Source organism: Rattus norvegicus, chromosome 6 (genome assembly GCF_021556685.1).
Source record: "Rattus norvegicus strain SHRSP/BbbUtx chromosome 6, alternate assembly SHRSP_T2T, whole genome shotgun sequence".
NCBI classification, from domain to species: domain Eukaryota; kingdom Metazoa; phylum Chordata; class Mammalia; order Rodentia; family Muridae; genus Rattus; species Rattus norvegicus.
This window is the reverse complement of record NC_141539.1, coordinates 38457537-38480685: the sequence shown is the minus strand read 5'-3', so window position 1 is coordinate 38480685 and position 23149 is coordinate 38457537. Positions and strand designations below refer to the sequence as shown.

The 23149-nt window shown below is 40.7% G+C and overlaps 1 protein-coding gene across 1 annotated transcript in view; it reads right to left on the bottom strand.

The window, feature by feature from the left end:
* Positions 1–21600: 21600 nt before the first annotated feature.
* The window catches only part of LOC134479337 (uncharacterized), a 271992-nt gene continuing 270443 nt past the window's right edge, over positions 21601–23149 (bottom strand). Inside the window, exon 7 of the mRNA XM_087554984.1 lies at positions 21601–22698. Coding sequence (XP_087411110.1) covers positions 22562–22698 — 137 coding nt within the window. The 3' untranslated portion in view covers positions 21601–22561. The remainder of the gene's footprint in view (positions 22699–23149) is intronic.

Below are 23149 nucleotides of genomic sequence, written 5' to 3'. Positions count from 1 at the left end.
TATTTCCAGGATGCATCATCATGCCCAGCACGAAACGATTTTTCCAAAAGTTATACTTCCGACATCAGCAGATGAGGGGGAGTTAACCTACATGCACAACTGGAGACTAGGGGTTGATGTCATGTGGCTTCCTCCATTTCTCTCCACCACTATTTTTTGAGATAGGGTCTCTTTCATTGAACCTGGAACTTGCCATTTGGTCCAGACTTGCAGACCAGTGAGAGCCATCGAGATCCATCTGTCTCTAAGCCCAAGCCCCAGTACTGGGGTTACAAGCTTACAGAGCAGTGCCTAGCTCTTATGTGGGTGTTAGGAATGCAGATATAGCTTTCACTATCACCCCATCACCCAGCCCCATAGGTGATGTTCCTATTATTGCTACCTCAGATAGCTTTTGTCTTCTAATGACAGTGTTTAAGAATTTACCAACCAGTTTGGCACACTTTTGTTTCCAAGTAGGTTTTGCCTATTAATTTTGAAGATTTAAAATTTCCATAATAAAAATTCTATTGGAGCCCGTGGTTCACATTGTTTTTAGCATTTGATTAAATTTTCCTTCTAATAGGCCTCACTGTGAAGTATTACACTTCCTTTTTAGAGTAGATAGATAGATAGATAGATAGATAGATAGATAGATATTAAATGTTCCAAATTGAACTAATGAGTCTCCCAATATTACTACAATCTGTACCGAGTAGACATTGAATATTTATCTTTTTTCTCTAAGTACAAGACAATATAATTTACTGTCTACTTTTGCCCAATTAAATACTATTCTCAAATGTATAAAGTGTTCCATTCTTTTCATTTTGCTTCAGAACCATGGACTATGTTTTTTTTTAAAAGTAAACTATACACTCTAACATTTCTAGTCTGTTAGAATCAATCTGGCCATCTTATATCAATAGATCAAATAAAATACTAAGCAATGAATTGAGACATCATAAACATATTCTTGGCCTTTGTGTATGCTCATCACACCTCCTCAAGCTAATGTATCTCTTTAATTCTTAATTTTATTGATTTATTTTTAACTTATTAGTTTAGTGTGTGTGCATGCTTATATGTATGTGTGTACATGTGTGTGTGCACATGTGTGTACACATGCATGTATGTAGTTGCATGCCTTCATATAGCAGATCAGATGATAACTTGCAGGAGGTTTTTTTTGTTTTATTTTTTTATTTCCTCATATGAGTTCTGGGAATCAAACTCCTATCATTGGGCTTGATGACAAGCATTTTTAACTGCTGAGCTATCCTCTGTATTACCGACCCATATTTGTGACATACACAGCAGTTCGCCTGTTAATTGTGATATTTGCAGTAACTACTCAGAATGCTTGAAAAGCACTATTTTCCAGCACATTGTATTCTAGCGTTATGTACTAGGTATTACTACAACAGTATTACTTGCCTTTGCACAGACTTTTTTTACACTAATGCTAATCTGCTACTGATTCCAGTTTCAATCCTTTTTACACCAAAGCAGCATGTGGTATGTGACATCAGTTCTTTGAAATCTGTTGAGCTTTGTTCAAAGGTCCCAAAGCAAGTTCATGTCAGTGAAGTCTTTGCTTGGACTTGAGCAGTCCTGTGCTCTGTGATGGTGGATAAAGACTTAAGTCAAGTCACTGATGCTGGTGGTGTGCCCGCCATGCACTTCTAGGTGACTCTGGTCTCGCTAACTTTCTGTCTATGTGTTCTTTCCCTTACTGAATGAGAGGAGCTGAGAGCTGGGAATGTAAGTTTGTTTCCCTGTTCAGTTCATTTTCTCATATACTTTAAAATCTTGCTGTTAAGTCCACCCACATTATGAGCTTTCCTAGGTACATTACATTTCTAAAATAAATTAATTTGTCTCTAAAAAAATCATTTTCCACTGACAAATGACAGAAACTACCATCAGTAAAAATCCTGCATATGAATTTCAAAAATGTTTTGCAAAACATGTATTTCCCCAAATCCTGTTTCTGTTGAAATGATTCTCAACAGGCATTGTTTTTAACTAACTCTCTCTCTCTCTCTCTCTCTCTCTCTCTCTCTCTCTCTCTCTCTCTTCTTATAAAACAAAAAACAAACAAGGTTTTATATCAAATAATAAACTCATAAGCAATAGCACAAAACTAAGTTGAAGGTGATTGGATGGAATATAAAGAATTAAGACACAAATTATTGCTGGGTGTGATGGCTCATACATTTATTCCCAGATTTCAGGGGGCAAAAGAAAGCTTTGTGAGTTTGACGTTAACCTGGTTTAGATGGCATGTTCCAGAGCTGCATGGTGAGACCCTGGCTCAGAACAAAGACACAGTTTCTGCTGGGCCCGTGGATTGGGGAAGAGCTTAAATTAAATTTAAAATAGTTTATGCTCCAATCTGTGCAACTGACTTTTCTTAAAGGAAAAATGGCATGGAGAGAGGAAACAGAGGAAACAAATCTAAGCCTAAAATAAAATCTTAAGTTACTTTACTTAGGTATAGGATTGAAGCAAAGAAAAAAAATAGTTAGGAGAAATGAAGAAAGATGGTGAGAGGCCCAAGAGAAAAGAGTAGAGAGGATGAATAAGGTCTATGGAAGGGTCCAAGAAGACAAGTGTGGGTTCTAGTGAAATATTCTGCAGCTTTCATATGTTATCTACAGCCTTATATTTCAAACACGTTCTGGCTCTACTGCAATCCCCATCTACACAGTGGGACTGACAAATACACTGAGTATCAGGGGTTACGTAAACAATCTTTAGTGTGCTCCGTGGCCTAATTTACTGTCATAAACATTGTGGGAAGCAGAACTCTCCATGGCAGCTTGGTGTGGATATTCTGACTGTCAGCAGGGATAATTCATTGCCCCCTCGTAATGCTGAGGCTCCATCACCATTTACCAAGACAGATGACTTGGTGACAGACACTCCTGACTGAAAGTTAATATTTAGCCCAGTCAGATGAAACAGGAGAACACAGGAATTGTGCCCCTGGGCCAGTCCCATAGTCCCTCAATCCAAAAGACTGTCTCTAAGGATGATCCAAAGAATGAGTCCTGGAGGGCCAGGATATAACATTCAACATTATCATCAGAGGTCAGGGAAGTGTCCCATCATCCTGGCCTCCCTTAATAAGCCCTGTTATCCCTGTCATCCATGAATGGATTAAAAGCACTTTGCAATATCCTTAAGCTTCGGTCAAGACCACTTCTTGGGCTAATGAATTCCAGAAGTGTATTCCCTTCACACTGTTGAAATTTTAGCTGCCTTTCATTTATCCTAGATGGAGCATCCCTGAATCTCTAGTATTTGTGTTTGTTAAATAAGCCTCATCTTATTCCTTTCTCCTCCATCATGACCTGATAAAGCTTGGTTCTGTCCAAACACAGCCTGGGCTCTCCAAATGAAAGGTCTTTTGTTTGAAGCTCATCTCTCACCACTTCCTCACTCTATTCATTGTCTTGGTGGATTAAAACCCCAAAGCAAATCTTAATGACAGAAGCTGATAGCCTCTTCTTAGCCACAACTGTATACACCCTTTACAATTCCTCTGGAAAGATTGGGCTACATGTGACAGAATGTGTTTGGTGACAACTATGCTTTGACTATTGAGAAGCACGAATCAGAATTTTCTCATGAACTCAGAACTTTGTCTTTAACTTCTGATAATACTTCGCACTTAACTTATACCTTCTGATTGAGTGCTTTTAAAAATATTATAGAAGTGATACCAGAAGGGGATATTCAAGTAACAAAAAAACCAGCAAATCCAAGAATGTTATCTTTAATTTAAAACCCTTTCTGAATCAGTGACAAGCCTATGCCAATGGTCTTGTCACAGACCCAAAATATCTACTATTACACACTTTTGCAAAGTCTTTCGGGGTTTGTTTAGGTGCGGGTAGTAGAAAAACCCACTGCTACATAATTATACTCCACTATTTGCTCCCCCCAAATAAATTTTATTAAATGAACACAAATTGTAAGTTAGTATTTCAGCGTGCTTGTTAACCTTCTTGAGTTCTGTGGATTTTATCCTCGGCATTCTGTATTTTTTGGCTATCATCTACTTACTAGTGAGAATATATCATGCATGTCATTTTAGGTCTGAGTTACCTCACTCAGGATGATATTTTCTAGTTCCATCCATTTACCTGCAAAACCTGGGATGTTCTCATTCTTAAAGCTGAAAAGTATTCCATTGTGTAAATGGACCACATTTTCTCTATCCATTCTTTGTTTGTGGGACATCTGGGCTGTTATATTTGTAATAGTGGCTATTACAAATAAAGCCACTATGAACATAGTAGTGGGGCACATGACCCTGTGGTATGGCAGGGCATCTTTTGGGTATATACCCAAGAGTGGTAGAGCTGGGTCTTCAGGTAGATCTATTTCCAGTTTTCTGAGAAATCTCCAGCTTGATTACCAGAGTGGTTGTACCAGTTTGCAGTCCTTTCAGCAATGGAGGAATCTTCCTTTTTCTCCCCCTTCTTGCCAACAGGTGTGTCTGATCTTAGTCATTCTGGTTAATGTAAGGTGGCGTATCAGAGTCATTTTGATTTGCATTTCTCTAATGACTAAGGACTTTGAACAATTCTTTAAGTTCTTCTCAGCCATTTGAGATTCGTCTGTTAGGAATTCTCTGTTTAGCTCTATACCCCATTTTTTTTTTATTAACTTGAGTATTTCTTATATACATTTCGAGTGTTATTCCCTTTCCCGGTTTCCGGCAAACATCCCCCTCCCCCCTCCCCTTCCTTATGGGTGTTCCCCTCCCAACCCTCCCCCCATTGCCGCCCTCCCCCCATAGACTAGTTCACTGTGGGTTCAGTCTTAGCAGGACCCAGGGCTTCCCCTTCCACTGGTGCTCTTACTAGGATATTCATTGCTACCTATGGGGTCAGAGTCCAGGGTCAGTCCATGTATAGTCTTTAGGTAGTGGCTTAGTCCCTGGAAGCTCTGGTTGCTAGGCATTGTTGTACTTTTGGGGTCTCGAGCCCCTTCAAGCTCTTCCAGTTCTTTCTCTGATTCCTTCAATAGGGGACCTATTCTCAGTTCAGTGGTTTGCTGCTGGCATTCGCCTCTATATTTGCTGTATTCTGGCTGTGTCTCTCAGGAGCGATCTACATCCGGCTCCTGTCGGTCTGCACTTCTTTGCTTCATCCATCTTGTCTAATTGGGTGGCTGTATATGTATGGGCCACATGTGGGGCAGGCTCTGAATGGGTGTTCCTTCAGTCTCTGTTTTAATCTTTGCCTCTCCCTTCCCTGCCAAGGGTATTCTTTTTCCTCATTTAAAGAAGGAGTGAAGCATTCACATTTTGATCATCCATCTTGAGTTTCGTTTGTTCTAGGGATCTAGGGTAATTCAAGCATTTGGGCTAATAGCCACTTATCAATGAGTGCATACCATGTATGTCTTTCTGTGATTGGGTTAGCTCACTCAGGATGATATTTTCCAGTTCCAACCATTTGCCTACGAATTTCATAAACTCATTGTTTTTGATAGCTGAGTAATATTCCATTGTGTAGATGTACCACATTTTCTGTATCCATTCCTCTGTTGAAGGGCATCTGGGTTCTTTCCAGCTTCTGGCTATTATAAATAAGGCTGCGATGAACATAGTGGAGCACGTGTCTCTTTTATATGTTGAGGCATCTTTTGGGTATATGCCCAAGAGAGGTATAGCTGGATCCTCAGGCAGTTCAATGTCCAATTTTCTGAGGAACCTCCAGACTGATTTCCAGAATGGTTTTACCAGTCTGCAATCCCACCAACAATGGAGGAGTGTTCCTCTTTCTCCACATCCTCGCCAGCATCTGCTGTCACCTGAGTTTTTGATCTTAGCCAATCGCACTGGTGTGAGGTGAAATCTCAGGGTTGTTTTGATTTGCATTTCCCTTATGACTAAAGATGTTGAACATTTCTTTAGGTGTTTCTCAGCCATTCGGCATTCCTCAGCTGTGAATTCTTTGTTTAGCTCTGAACCCCATTTTTTAATAGGGTTATTTGTTTCCCTGCGGTCTAACTTCTTGAGTTCTTTGTATATTTTGGAAATAAGGCCTCTATCTGTTGTAGGATTGGTAAAGATCTTTTCCCAATCTGTTGGTTGCCGTTTTGTCCTAACCACAGTGTCCTTTGCCTTACAGAAGCTTTGCAGTTTTATGAGATCCCATTTGTCGATTCTTGATCTTAGAGCATAAGCCATTGGTGTTTTGTTCAGGAAATTTTTTCCAGTGCCCATGTGTTCCAGATGCTTCCCTAGTTTTTCTTCTATTAGTTTGAGTGTGTCTGGTTTGATGTGGAGGTCCTTGATCCACTTGGACTTAAGCTTTGTACAGGGTGATAAGGATGGATCGATCTGCATTCTTCTACATGTTGCCCTCCAGTTGAACCAGCACCATTTGCTGAAAATACTATCTTTTTTCCATTGGATGGTTTTGGCTCCTTTGTCAAAAATCAAGTGACCATAGGTGTGTGGGTTCATTTCTGGGTCTTCAATTCTATTCCATTGGTCTATCTGTCTGTCTCTGTACCAATACCATGCAGTTTTTATCACTATTGCTCTGTAATACTGCTTGAGTTCAGGGATAGTGATTCCCCCTGAAGTCCTTTTATTGTTGAGGATAGCTTTAGCTATCCTAGGTTTTTTGTTATTCCAGATGAATTTGCAAATTGTTCTGTCTAACTCTTTGAAGAATTGGATTGGTATTTTGATGGGGATTGCATTGAATCTGTAGATTGCTTTTGGTAAAATGGCCATTTTTACCATATTAATCCTGCCAATCCATGAGCATGGGAGATCTTTCCATCTTCTGAGGTCTTCTTCAATTTCTTTTGAATAGGTTGTTTGATTTTTTTTTTTTTTGGAGGATAGCTTCTTGAGTTCTTTATATATTTTGGATATTAGCCCTCTATCAGGTGTGAGGTTAGTGAAGTTTTTTCCAATATGTAGGTTGTCAATTTGTCCTATTGACTATGTTCTTTGCCAAACAGAAGCTTTTCAGTTTCATTAGGTTCCATTTATCAATTCATGATCTTAGAGCCTGAGGCACTGGTGTTCTGTTTAGGAAATCTGCTGCCCCCAACCCCCGCTGTGTGCCAATGAGTCCAAAACTCTTTCCCAATTTCTCTTCTATTATACTCAAGTTACCTGCTTTTATGTTGAGGTTCTTGATCTACTTGGACTTGAACTTTGTGTAAGGTGACAAATATGGATTTATTTTCATTTTTCTACAATTAGACTGCCAGTTAGAACGGCATCTTTTGTCACAGATGCTTTCTTTTTTTTTCCATTGTATGTTTTTGGCTTCTTTGTCAAAGATCAAGTGGCATGGGTTTATTTTTGGGTCTTCAATTCTATTCCATTGATCAACTTGTCACCTCTGTACCAATTCTATGCAGTCTTTATCACTATTACTCTGTAGCGCGGCTTGAGGTCGGGGATGGTGATTTCCCTCAGAAGTTCTTTTATTCTTAAGAATTGTTTTTGCTATCTTGGGTTTTTGTTTTAACATATAAAATTGAGAACTGTGTTTTCCATATCTGTGAAGAACTGTTTTGGAATTTTGAGGGGATTACATTGAATCTGTCAATTGCTTTAGTTAGGATGGCCATATTTACTATGTCAAGTTTTAAACCCACTGGCAGGGAGAAGAAAATAATCACAGAAGGGAGAAGGAGAGAAGGACCTAGATGGAAAAGGTGAGAGGGAAGGGAAAAGGGGAACATGATCAGGTATGAGGGAAGACAGGAGAGAAGGACCTGAGGGCCAGCAGAATGGATTGAAATATGCAACCTGGTGGGGGAGTATGTGTGGGACCCTCTAGAAAGTACCAGAGACTTGGGAGGTAAGAGACTCAAAGGACCCTTACACTAAATGCCCAACAGTGGGGAGAGGAAACTAAGAGACTCCACCTCCACCAGATAGACAGAGCATCAAGTGGAGGGATGGGGTTGCCATTCCACATTCAAAAATTCTGACCCAGAATTGTTCCTGTCTAAAACAATTTTGGGGTCAAAAGTGGAGAAAAAACTAAGGAAAAGAGATCCAGTGACCTTCCCAACTTGGGATCCATTTCAAGGGGAGCCTCCAAGGCCTGACACTGTTACTGATGCTATGATGTGCTTACAGGCAGGAGCCTAGCATAGTGGTCCTCGGAAAGGCCCAACATGCAGCTGATGGAGACAGATGCAGATACACCTAACTTTTGGGCTGAAGTTGGGGACCCCTGTTGTTGAAATAGGGAAAAGCTGGAAGAAGCTGAAAAGGAGGGCAACCCCATAGGGACACCAGAATTCTCAACTGACCCAGACCCCTGAGATCTCTCAGACACTGAGCTACCAACCAGGCAGCAATCATGAGCCAGATACATATATAGCAGAAAACTGCCTCAGTGAGAGAAGATGAGCCTAATCCTGGAGAGACTTGAGGTCTCAGGGAGTGGAGATACCTGGTTTGGAGGGGAGGGGCATCCTCTTGGAAACAGACAGGAGGAGCAATAGGATGAGAAAATATGAGAGAAGGGACCAGAAGGAGGGCAATGGATGGACTGTAAAAATATAAAAGTAATAAAAATATCTCAGTATGGTTTCCAAATAAATGAGCTGTTTCGTAAAAGTCTACCTTCAAGTTATTTACTATTGAAGGTAAGTTCATTTTAGCCCACCCTATATGACATTCCTGGGGACTAAATATTAACAGGTTATATTTTGTGGATGATATAGTGACTCCTTAAGGTGTGGTTCCCTAACCTTAAAGTGATCACTGTATGAATGGAAACAGATACAACTGTTAGATCATGAACAAGGTTTATAAGGTCGAATCTGGGCTGAAGCACTGAAGCACTCTGAGAAGTCACAGTAGGGACAGAGGCATTTGTGCTCGTCTTGGAAGAGTTGACCTAGCTGGAAGTGTAAGGATACCATTCATAGTGCAACTGCTCATACAAAGGACCAGGAGCTGTTGGTTCAAAAAATGGTAGTTCTGATGTCTCTGTAAATTGCTTTAAACAAACCACTTAACCACTTTAATCCTATGTCCTCACCATACCTTTGATTCTGTCTCAAATGGACAGTCTGAGTCCATGCATGCATTCTTCAAGCAATTCACCAAAATACAGAAAGCAGTGATATGTGACATGATTGGTACCCAGCAGATCATCTTTTAATATTTCCTTTATCTTTACCATGAAATAACCTTCAGAAACACACCCATTCCTTCCTCCCATTGTTCCATACTTTTAAACAGAGATTTAATCTAGAAATAGAAGACCAAAATACCACTTAAAATAGTGTCCCCATTTAATAGAATGCCTCGCGGATTAACTAAAGGTTGTACTTGACCATAAAACACTCAGTTCATTGTTTTTCTCTGTGCATCACTCACTGTAGTGGATACAAATGCAAAGCAAGAACGCTGCGGAGTGAGGTAACTTGCCTGTTCTTTGTCTGTCTTCACAGGTCATCATGCTGTCATTGCTGAGCTCAACACCGTTCTCTTCAGTGCAGGGATGCATGGTTCTGTAGGAATTACGGACGGAGTGGGTTCAAAGTGAGCATGATCCCAGCTCCACACAACTGTACCCTAGAAATGCACATACGCTGCAGAGTCCACGTGTGCAGGGGTGAGCTACAGCACCAACGGAATGCCAAATGAACTGCTCCACAGAATCTAGTATTTGTGAAAGCAATAAAAAAATGCTTTTTAGACTATACATGGATTGACCGTGAGCTCCAACCTCATAGGTAGCAATGAATAGCCTAGTAAGGGCACCAGTGGAAGGGGAAGTCCTTGGTCCTGCCACGACTGAACCCCAAGTGAACGGGATTGTTGGGGGGAGGGCGGTAAGGGGAGGAGGATGGGGAGGGGAACACCAATAGAGAAGGGGAGGGGGAGGGGTTGGGGGATGTTTGCTTGGAAACTGGGAAAGGTAATAACAATTAAAATGTAAATAAGAAATAACCAATTTAATAAAGATGGAGAAAAGAAAAACAATGCTTTTTAAAAGAAAAAATTGGGTATCTAAAATGCACCTACATTCTACTCCAGCTTGATAGTCAACATATAGAAATCCTGTCTTAAAACAAACAAAACAAAACGACAACAAAAAATAATTCTATTCGGAAGGGTCACTTCATCAATGACTTTGGCAGACTTTCCAGTAACCTCATCTTTTTCAAAAGATTTGTTGATAATTTCATACGTATATACAATGTTTTCAGATAGTATCCACTCCTACGGACACCACTTCCCAATTTCTTATCTTCATTTTTAATTAATTATTTTACAATCCATTACATAAAATTAGTGCTGCCCATATCCATACGGGTGTGGAACCATCCACCAAACATGGCCAACCTACTAGGGGCCACACCTTTAAAAACAAAAACAAACAAAAATGATTCCTCTACCCCCAGCAGCTATCTATCATCAACTGTTCCTCAGCTTAGGATGGGGTTTCACAGGCCTTCCTTATCTATGCTGTCTTAGTTAACTCATCTGTCAATTTGACACAGCCTAGAATCATCTAAAAAGACAATTTCAACTAAAGGATTGCCTAGATCAGATTGGCCTGAAGTCGTGTCTGTGGGGAACTGTCTTGATCATTAATTGATATAGGAAGGCAAGCCCACTGTGGGTGACACCATTCCCTAAGCAGATAGCCCTGGATTATATAATAAATCTAACTAAGCACAAACCTGTGAGGAAGGAAGTGATGTTTTCCCAGGGTTTCCACTACAAGTTCCTGACTTCCCTCAATTAAGGATTGTAACCTGTGAGCTGAAATAAACCCTTTCCTCCTGGAAGCTGCTTTAGCTCATAGTATCTGTTACAGCAACAGAATGAAACAAGAGCACATACAACAGCCGTTGTCTTCAATATGCCACTGCACTACAGCACACAAAGAGTTAAAGTCATGGCACAGCAGGAGAGAGAGTGACAGCCATTGAACCAATAAATCTTGAAAACACGGGAGTGAGGTTCAGAAAAGGCATAATAAGAAAGCTACCACACGAGGAGACTTCCATGCTAGAACTTTGCTAAATAAATAGGGTACAACAAATGCGATACAAGGCAGAGGTTGAGCTGGTGAGTGGGAACTTGCCTAGGGGATTCAGCTGGGGTGGTTGATCCCTCTCACATCCTCAGAGAGCAGAAAGACCTTCCCTGGGTGGCAACATACGGAAAGTTCAAGGGATGAAGAGTCTACTTGAGGAATGTTTCCTGGGAGACCTCCAACCCCAAAGCAGACTCTCTTCACCACAGCCCAGCAGAGGTAAACCTCAGTGAAGTGAAACCTGGTAAGCAACACATCTCTAGTTGGAATCACTGTCTCCTAAAACAAAAGTACCCGAGAAAACCGGAAACCAGAGATTCTGCTTCATCAGTTAATTTCATCCTTCACCTGTGTTCATCGATTTAAATCAAGGTCTCCCAGGAAACCTTTAGAAAATTAGCGGTTCAGAGAGAAAGAAGACTAGGCTAGACAAAGAACTGAGAAAATATAGTAATGCAACGTATAGTATAAGCTCAAAACCAGAATGGGCCTCAGAAGAATGTTAATTAATAGGTCGGCAGCTCTCAACCTTCCTAATGCTGTGACCATTTAATACAGTTCCTGTGCTGTGCTGACCACAACCATAAAATCATTTTCGTTGCTATTTCATAGCTCTAATTTTGTTACTAATTTTGCAATGGGAGAGAGTTCATGGAAATAAAAGAGTCCAGCACAAAGTAAGTTCAGGGAAATTTGCAGAGTACAAATCAGGCTAAGAGATGCAAAAAAAGAAAAAAAGAGAGAGATTATTATAGCATGTGTGTGCTTCATTTGTCTCAAAATACCTCATTTAAGTAGGTAATTAATAATATTAATATTGATGAGTGATTTATGAGGAGCCAGACACAGTGGCATATACCTGTAATTCTAGTACTTGCAAATCTGAGATAGGAGAAATGCTGTGCCTATAAACTAAGCCAGTGTGATTTAGTGAGTACCCAGCTTGCCAGGACTGTGTAGCAAAAAAGACATAGAAAGTCAGAAATAAAACTCTGTAATTTAATTCTCCGGGTGTCTCTACCTTGTCACATAATCATAGGGCACGAGTGGTCCAAACTGGAAATGATGCGCATCAGCGGTTTTCAAACAGTATTTCACTGGGGACCAACGTGTGATGGAATGTTCTGAAGGGAAGCCGAGCCAACAGGCTTCAGTTCAGTGTCTAATTTAACCAGACGGTTGTTTCCTTTGATGTTTTGTACCGGCTCTATATAAAAAACCCCCTTGAAAAGGAGATAGGTGCTAACAACGAGGCTGAGGCATGCAGAGTTAATATGTATGTGCCACATTTGGACTGTCATTTAAAATATGTGCTCATCATGTATGTAAAAGAAAGGACAGAAAACCAGGGCTGGTTGTACAGAACTTCAGCCTCCTCTCAATTGTCCCAGGCATCTTGGATGGAACCCAAACACGCAGTTGAGCAGAACAAAAGCTCAGTAGTAAACCAGATTCCCTTGCCTTCCTTCTGAGGGTTTATCCTCCATCTGGTGTTCCTTAAGCATGCTCCTTGGGAATCTCACCCAGCTTCCCAAACAGCTTACTCTGGGACCACATATGGTATCCTTCCTGAAGGGGCCCCTCATAGACTCAGTTTTCTCCATCTTATTATATTTCCATTGCTACTTTAACACCTCATCTAGATGGATATCCTGGGCAGCTACTCAGCTGGCCCGCCCCATCATCTGGCGTGTGTTTCATGTAAACGTGGGATAACCACAATTGGTTGAAATCAGGCCCCTCATCATTTGTAACTGACGAAACCATGTTCTAGCAGGCAAATGACTTAGCCAAGGCTAGATGCTCTCCTATGTCTTCAACACTCCTATCATGCTAATAATGTTACTGGAGTGTTTCTCTTCTCAAATAGATGTCAGCTACCTGGAGACCTTTGTTTATTTTCTTTTTCTAACTCCCACAAGCACTATCTTAAGAATCAAGCAGGCATTTAGTAAGTGCTTGCTGGAAAATTCTCTTAAGATTGTTTTTAGAAGAGATTTCAAAGAGTATGTGGGCATGAGCATGTGAACATGTGTATATAGTGTGTTAATGTGTACGTATGTGAACAAGTGTATAGAGTGTGTTCATGTTTCATGTGTGTGTGGTCGGTGGGTGGTATGTGTATGCTTATGTGTATGGTGTGTGTGTGGTGTGTGCATTTGTACTGTATAACTATATGTAGTATGCATATGTGTTAGTGTGATGTATATGCATGCATATGCATGTTTGTATGTTTATGTGTGTGATATATGTATGTGGTGTGTGTGTATATGTTCATGTTGTGCGTGTGTGTGTGTGAGAGAGAGAGAGAGAGAGAGAGAGAGAGCGCTCTGTAAGTCTATGGCAATTAAGAAAAGAAACAGGAAGGAACAGACCGGATAAACAGTTCTCTGCACCCAAATCCCGTGGGAGGGAGAGCTAAACCTTCAGAGAGGCAGACAAGCCTGGGAAACCAGAAGAGACTTCACGCTGCACACATTACTGATTCCAGAGGAAAACACCAAAAGCCATCTGGAACCCTAGTGCACTGAAGCTCCCGGAAACAGTGGCGCAGATCTTCCTGGTTGCTGCCGCCACAGAGAGCTCGTGGGCAGCACCCCGCGAGCAAACTTGAGCCTTGGGACCACAGGTAAGACCAACTTTTCTGCTGCAAGTGACCTGCCTGGTGAACTCAAGACACAGGCCCACAGGAACAGCTAAAGACCTGTAGAGAGGAAAAACTACACGCCTGAAAGCAGAGCACTCTGTCCCCATAACAGGCTGAAAGAAAATAGGAAAACAGGTCTACAGCACTCCTGACACACAGGCTTATAGGACAGTCTAGCCACTGTCAGAAATAGCAGAACAAAGCAACACTAGAGATAATCTGATGGCGAGAGGCAAGCGCAGGAACCCAAGCAACAGAAACCAAGACTACATGGCATCATCGGAGCCCAATTCTCCCATCAAAACAAACATGGAATATCCAAACACACCAGAAAAGCAAGATCTAGTTTCAAAATCATATTTGATCATGATGCTGGAGGACTTCAAGAAAGACGTGAAGAACTCCCTTAGAGAACAAGTAGAAGCCTAAAGAGAGGAATCACAAAAATCCCTGAAAGAATTCCAGGAAATCATAAATACACAAGTAGAAGCCCATAGAGAGGAGTCACAGAAATCCCTGAAAGAATTCCAGGAAAACACAATCAAACAGTTGAAGGAATTAAAAATGGAAATAGAAGCAATCAAGAAAGAACACATGGAAACAACCCTGGATATAGAAAACCAAAAGAAGAGACAAGGAGCTGTAGATACAAACTTCACCAACAGAATACAGGAGATGGAAGAGAGAATCTCAGGAAAAGAAGATTCCATAGAAATCATTGACTCAACTGTCAAAGATAATGTAAAGCAGAAAAAGCTACTGGTCCAAAACATACAGGAAATCCAGGACTCAATGAGAAGATCAAACCTAAGGATAATAGGTATAGAAGAGAGTGAAGGCTCCCAGCTCGAAGGACCAGTAAATATCTTCAACAAAATCATAGAAGAAAACTTCCCTAACCTAAAAAAAGAGATACCCATAGGCATACAAGAAGCCTACAGAACTCCAAATAGATTGGACCAGAAAAGAAACACCTCCCGTCACATAATAGTTAAAACACCAAACGCACAAAATAAAGAAAGAATATTAAAAGCAGTAAGGGAAAAAGGTCAAGTAACATATAAAGGCAGACCTATCAGAATCACACCAGACTTTTCTCCAGAAACTATGAAGGCCAGAAGATCCTGGACTGATGATACTAAGAGAACACAAATGCCAGCCCAGGTTACTGTATCCTGCAAAACTCTCAATTAACATAGATGGAGAAACCAAGATATTCCATGACAAAACCAAATTTACACAATATCTTTCTACAAATCCAGCACTACAAAGGATAATAAATGGTAAAGCCCAACATAAGGAGGCAAGCTATACCCTAGAAGAAGCAAGAAACTAATCATCTTGGCAACAAAACAATGAGAAAAAAAGCACACACACATAACCTCACATCCAAATATGAATATAACAGGAAGCAATAATCACTATTCCTTAATATCTCTCAACATCAATGGCCTCAACTCCCCAATAAAAAGTCATAGATTAACAAACTGGATACGCAACGAGGACCCTGCATTCTGCTGCCTAGAGGAAACACACCTCAGAGACAAAGACAGACACTACCTCAGAGTGAAAGGCTGGAAAACAACTTTACAAGCAAATGGTCGGAAGAAGCAAGCTGGAGTAGCCATTCTAATATCAAATAAAACCAATTTTCAACTAAAAGTCATCAAAAAAGATAAGGAAGGACACCATATTCATCAAAGGAAAAATCCACCAAGATGAGCTCTCAATCCTAAATATCTATGCCCCAAATACAAGGGCACCTACATACGTAAAAGAAACCTTACTAAAGCTCAAAACACACATTGCAACTCACACAATAATAGTAGGAGATTTCAACACCCCACTCTCATCAATGGACAGATCATGGAAACAGAAATTAAACAGAGACGTAGTCAGACTAAGAGAAGTCATGAGCCAAATGGACTTAACAGATATTTATAGAACATTCTATCCTAAAGCAAAAGGATATACCTTCTTCTCAGCTCCTCATGGTACTTTCTCCAGAATTGACCATATAATTGGTCAAAAAACGGGCCTCAACAGGTACAGAAAGATAAAAATAATCCCATGCGTACTATCGGACCACCACGGCCTAAAACTGGTCTTCAATAACAATAAGGGAAGAAGGCCCACATATACGTGGAAATTGAACAATGCTCTACTGAATGATAACCTGGTCAAGGAAGAAATAAAGAAAGAAATTAAAAACTTTTTAGAATTTAATGAAAATGAAGGTACAACATACCCAAACTTATGGGACACAATGAAAGCTGTGCTAAGAGGAAAACTCATAGCGCTGAGTGCCTGCAGAAAGAAACAGGAAAGAGCATATGTCAGCAGCTTGACAGCACACCTAAAAGCTCTAGAACAAAAAGAAGCAAATACACCCAGGAGGAGTAGAAGGCAGGAAATAATCAAACTCAGAGCTGAAATCAACCAAGTAGAAACAAAAAGGACCATAGAAAGAATCAACAGAACCAAAAGTTGGTTCTTTGAGAAAATCAACAAGATAGATAAACCCTTAGACAGACTAACGAGAGGACACAGAGAGTATGTCCAAATTAACAAAATCAGAAATGAAAAGGGAGACATAACTACAGATTCAGAGGAAATTCAAAAAATAATCAGATCTTACTATAAATGCCTATATTCAACATAACTTGAAAATCTTCAGGAAATGGACAATTTCCTAGACAGATACCAGGTTCCGAAGTTAAATCAGGAACAGATAAACCAGTTAAACAACCCCATAACTCCTAAGGAAATAGAAGCAGTCATTAAAGGTCTCCCAACCAAAAAGAGCCCAGGTCCATACAGGTTTAGTGCAGAATTCTATCAGACCTTCATAGAAGACCTCATACCAATATTATCCAAACTATTCCACAAAATTGAAACAGATGGAGCACTACCGAATTCCTTCTATGAAGCCACAATTACTCTTATACCTAAACCACACAAAGACCCAACAAAGAAAGAGAACTTCAGACCAATTTCCCTTATGAATATCGACGCAAAAATACTCAATAAAATTCTGGCAAACTTGATCCAAGAGCACATCAAAACAATCATCCACCATGATCAAGTAGGCTTCATCCCAGGCATGCAGGGATGGTTTAATATACGGAAAACCATCAACGTGATCCATTATATAAACAAACTGAAAGAACAAAACCACATGATCATTTCATTAGATGCTGAGAAAGCATTTGACAAAATTCAACACCCCTTCTTGATAAAAGTCCTGGAAAGAATAGGAATTCAAGGCCCAGACCTAAACATAGTAAAAGCCATATACAGCAAACCAGTTGCTAACATTAAACTAAATGGAGAGAAACTTGAAGCAATCCCACTAAAATCAGGGACTAGACAAGGCTGCCCACTCTCTCCCTACTTATTCAATATGAAGTTCTAGCCAGAGCAATCAGACAACAAAAGGAGGTCAAGGGGATACAGATCAGAAAAGAAGAAGTCAAAATATCACTATTTGCAGATGATATGATAGTATATTTAAGTGATCCCAAAAGTTCCACCAGAGAACTACTAAAGCTGATAAACAACTTCAGCAAAGTGGCTGGGTATAAAATTATCTCAAATAGACCAGAAGCCTTCCTCTACACAAAAGAGAAACTAGCCGAGAAAGAAATTAGGGAAACGACACCCTTCATAATAGACCCAAATAATATAAAGTACCTCCGTGTGACTTTAACCAAGCAAGTAAAAGATTTGTACAATAAGAACTTCAAGACACTGAAGAAAGAAATTGAAGAAGACCTCAGAAGATGGAAAGATCTCCCATGCTCATGGATTGGCAGGATTAATATAGTAAAAATGGCCATTTTACCAAAAGCGATCTACAGATTCAATGCAATCCCCATCAAAATACCAATCCAATTCTTCAAAGAGTTAGACAGAACAATTTGCAAATTCATCTGGAATAACAAAAAACCCAGGATAGCTAAAACTATCCTCAACACTAAAAGGACTTCAGGGGGAATCACTATCCCTGAACTCAAGCAGTATTACAGAGCAATAGTGATAAAAACTGCATGGTATTGGTACAGAGACAGACAGATAGACCAATGGAACAGAATTGAAGACCCAGAAACGAACCCACACACCTATGGGCACTTGATTTTTGACAAAGAAGCCAAAACCATCAAATGGAAAAAAGATAGCATTTTCAGCAAATGGTGCTGGTTCAACTAGAGGGCAACATGTAGAAGAATGCAGATCGATCCATGCTTATCACCCTGTACAAAGCTTAAGTCCAAGTGGATCAAGGACCTCCACATCAAACCAGACACACTCAAACTAATAGAAGAAAAACTAGGGAAGCATCTGGAACACATGGGCACTGGAAAAAATTTCCTGAACAAAACACCAATGGCTTACGCTCTAAGATCAAAAATCGACAAATGGGATCTCATAAAACTGCAAAGCTTCTGTAAGGCAAAGGACACTGTGGTTAGGACAAAACGGCAACCAACAGATTAGGAAAAGATCTTTACCAATCCTACAACAGATAGAGGCCTTATATCCAAAATATACAAAGAACTCAAGAAGTTAGACCGCAGGGAGACAAATAACCCTATTAAAAAATGGGGTTCAGAGCTAAACAAACAATTCACAGCTGAGGAATGCCGAATGGCTGAGAAACATCTAAAGAAATGTTCAACATCTTTAGTCATAAGGGAAATGCAAATCAAAACAACCCTGAGATTTCACTTCACACCAGTGAGAATGGCTAAGATCAAAAACTCAGGTGACAGCAAATGCTGGCGAGGATGCGGAGAAAGAGGAACACTCCTCCATTGTTGGTGGGGTTGCAGACTGGTACAACCATTCTGGAAATCAGTCTGGAGGTTCCTCAGAAAATTGGACATTGAACTGCCTGAGGATCCAGCTATACCTCTCTTGGGCATATACCCAAAAGATGCCCCAACATATAAAAAAGACACGTGCTCCACTATGTTCATCGCAGCCTTATTTATAATAGCCAGAAGCTGGAAAGAACCCAGATGCCCTTCAACAGAGTAATGGATACAGAAAATGTGGTACATCTACACAATGGAATATTACTCAGCTATCAAAAACAATGACTTTATGAAATTCGTAGGCAAATGGTTGGAACTGGAAAATATCATCCTGAGTGAGTTAACCCAATCACAGAAAGACACACATGGTATGCACTCATTGATAAGTGGCTATTAGCCCAAATGCTTGAATTACCCTAGATGCCTAGAACAAATGAAACTCAAGACGGATGATCAAAATGTGAATGCTTCACTCCTTCCTTAAAAGGGGAACAAGAATACCCTTGGCAGGGAAGAGAGAGGCAAAGATTAAAACAGAGACTGAAGGAACACCCATTCAGAGCCTGCCCCACATGTGGCCCATACATATACAGCCACCCAATTAGACAAGATGGATGAAGCAAAGAAGTGCAGACGGACAGGAGCCGGATGTAGATCGCTCCTGAGAGACACATCCAGACTACAGCAAATACAGAGCCGAATGCCAGCAGCAAACCACTGAACTGAGAATAGGACCCCCGTTGAAGGAATCAGAGAAAGAACTGGAAGAGCTTGAAGGGGCTCGAGACCCCATATGTACAACAATGCCAAGCAACCAGAGCTTCCAGGGACTAAGCCACTACCTAAAGACTATACATGGACTGACCCTGGACTCTGACCTCATAGGTAGCAATGAATATCCTAGTAAGAGCACCAATGGAAGGGGAAGCCCTGGGTCCTGCTAAGACTGAACCCCCAGTGAACTAGACTGTGGGGGGGAGGGCGGCAATGGGGGGAGGGTGGGGACTGGAACACCCATAAGGAAGGGGAGGGGGAGGGGGATGTTTGCCCGGAAACCGGGAAAGGGAATAACACTCGAAATGTATATAAGAAATACTCAAGTTAATAAAAAAGAAAAAAGAAAAGAAACAGAAAAATATTTTAAACTATATATCAGACTAAATCATGTTCTTTCTGGATTGAGAAATGTTGACTGGTTTCTACTTCTGTGGTACACATCAGCCACATGTGCCCAAGAATGCTCAGGTGCTTTACCAAGGAAAAGAAACCCCAAGTGGTTTGATTCTCCCTGCTTTGTTTGAGGATGAAATGGAGTCAGGCCCCAAATTTACAACCACCTCTCCCCAGGGGATATCGCTGAGGTTTGAGGAAGTACAAGTGGCTGGTTATAGAAATAAAAGTTTTTCCTGTTAGCAGGGATTAAGGGAGGGGACTGATTGGAGAGGGGTGGGAGGGAACTGTGGATGGTAAAGAATGCAGACTGTAGCTTGTGTTGAGTGGTGGCTGGACAGATGTGTCTAATTGCCAAAACTCATGAAGCTGATCACTGGAAATCTGTGCACTCCACTGAATGTAAAAAGTATGTCCAACAAATGCAAAAAGATAGGAGGAATGTGGCGATGGGAACAACAAAGGTGGGAAAGTGGCAGTGGGGGCAGCATTTAGGCTATCTTTAGAATTCTGGACAAGGGGAAATGTCTAGAAACCCCTGGAGTTTCCTAATTTGTATTCTACTGTACATTCACCATACAGCACTCTGTACTGAGCTACACTTCCCTGGGTATGAATCTTATCGTTCTAAATTTATACTGAATTCCTTAAAGAAAAGAAAAACCATGAGTTTAAAGAGTAGTTTTGAGAATGTGAGTGTTGGGGTTCTTGTCTGTGGATTTAAACCAGGATGATAGGACAGTCACCATTTTTGGAAAATGCTTCTGATGCTTTATTCAGCCATCCTCCAATTCAGAAATCCCAGTTGAGTTATGTGCAAATGACAGACAACTATTAACATCAAAAGCCATTCAGTAAAATCCCCAAGGAGAGTTCATTTGGAATAACCCCCAAAGTGGAAATAGTCAGTGCTCCACAAACAGCAGCATAAAAAAATGAGTGTGGCTCTATACACTTGACTGTATGGCAAAACGGCAGCATAAAGAACAAAGAATGCAGAAGAACATGGATGAATATGAAATGTGCAGGTGTCTCTTCATGTGACCTAATAAATGTGAATGCCAGGATGAAAGCATGAGGTATCGTGAGACATCAACATGTATTCAGGGACGCATCCCTGAAAGCCTTGTCTACACTTGTAGAATTCTTACCTTGTTCACTCTTTGTCCTGCTCTGTTCTGATCTTACCTCAGCTGCTTCACTGACAGTCATTATGTGAAGTAATGACTAACACGAACCATCCCTAATTCCTTCTAAGTCTTCAGCCCTGAATTCACTTATTTTGAGTCACTAGCAGTGAGTCCTTACCACTGGAGTTCAACAGAGGATGCTAGGAGCAAGCCAGAAAGATCCATTTGATCACAGAATTTATGTACTGAAGATGTCTACCATGGTAGTAGGAAGCAAGCCTCAGCAACCACATGGCTGGGTCTTCCCATGAGTTACACTTATTCTATCATTTTACCTTAGTTTCTGATAAAGAGACAATAGTGCCATCTTGCTTGGTTGGTACCATCATGACATCCATTACAGAGCTTAGGGTTCTGCTTCCTAGAATTCCCTTACTCTAGAAGTTCATGCTACAACACCCCATTGAAAGAAAGTCCATGAAGTTGAAAGACAGAAGTGTCAGAAGCTCATCATGACAGACACATCAGATTACCAGATTTCTCCCAACACTCTCACCCTCTGTGGTCAAGACTTTCCCCATAATGTCTAAAATCCATGGATTCCCCCCCCCACCCACCCCAAATGTATACACCTCCACCTCCAGATCTTCACAGCTGTGGATTCTCATGTAGAATTCTTGTGTCTATTCTCCCCATAATATTTGTAATAGATTCATTTTCAAAAGACAACCCAATAGACCCAGGTACCTACCTACAGCATCACTATGGCAACTAAGGGAAATACATAAAATACATTTATAATGTTGCTTGGTGAAGTTGCACACCATTTTATTAAGATAAACAGCATGAAGGAGGTAAAATAAGAAAGACTCGGGTGGTTAGCAGGCTAGGCATGGAGTAACCAGGAAGATTAGTCTGAGCATATGGTATGTGAGTAGAATCATGGAAGATTAAAAATAAAGAAACCATGATAACATTTGTAGGAAAGTGCATTGCAGTAGAACAGAATGTAGAATTGTGGAGGCCAAAAATGGAAAAGCATGGAGGTGAGCTGGAGAAATTGGCAGCAAGCCATAACATAATCTGAAAGATCACCCCTTCCTCTCCTCCTTCTTCCCCTTCTCGTCAAGAGAGAGGTAAAGTTAATAAGCAGACAATAGGCATGGTGTGGTTTACATTTTTTGCATTTCCTTTTAAAATTAAAAGTTTAAATTTAATTTAACTGTTTAAATTATAATAAAATTATAATTTTATTTTTAATGTTTTCACCTGAAATAAATTACATCACTGCCTCCCTCCATTTCTTTTTTTCAGGTGCCTCCCAGCTCCCCTACCTTGAACCCTTCCCATGCCCACAATGCTCTCCAATTGACAGCCTCGTTTTCGTGCGTGCGTGCGTGCGTGCGTGCATGCGTGCGTGTGTGCGTGTGTGCGTGTGTGTGTGTGTGTGTGTGGTTTCAAGGCTAACCACTCTGCACTGCAGAGCCAATAAGGGGGCTCAGCCCTGAAAGAGGTTACCTCTCTTTTTCCCAGCAGTCAGTCATGAATTGTCAGTAGATTTTTGGTCAGGAGTGGGACCCCACGACAATTTCCCCTTGCCACATTAACATGTCAATTATATTGCTATTCTTCTTGTCTTGTTTATGCCGCCATTTTAGGAGAGATTTTCACAGCAGACTTCCCAGGTATTCGTCTGTTAATGATCGCTCTGCCCTCTTTCCCACGACGTCCCCTGAGCTGCAGATGCAGGAGCTGTTACATGGGTGTACACTTTGGAGCTGTGCTCCACCATCTGATAAACTCTGCCCTATGTCCAGTTGCAGTTTTCTGTGATGATCTCCATTTACTGTAAAGAGAAGCTTCTTTGATGAAGGTTGATAGCTGCATTTTACCTACGGGTGTAAGGTAAAGATTTATAGTTTAGTAAGGAGTTATGCTGGCCTAGCAAAGTGGTGGCAGTAGGTTCTTTTATAAATTCCATGCTCTCGCTAGCTCCAAAGAGCTGGCTACGTTTCCTTTACAAGCCATGATTTTCCTCCTGTTGAATGGGTCTTAAGTCCAATTAGGCAACTATTGACCACCACCAATATCTGAATGCCTCTTATTGCATCTTTATGTTTAAATGCTTCCTGCCCTTTTTGGCAACTTGCATAGCATGTTCTTCAACTATAGAAGCTAGACCATAAAAAAAGAGGGTTTCAGGTTAGATCAAATTTGAGCCATAGGAATCCTGTGTCCTAAGTAAGGAATCCTCAGCAATAAGGGCCTACTGTTAAACCACAAGAGGCAATCAAGAGCTATATCAATAAGGCCCTTGGCCCTGTGAAGGTTTGATGCCCCAAT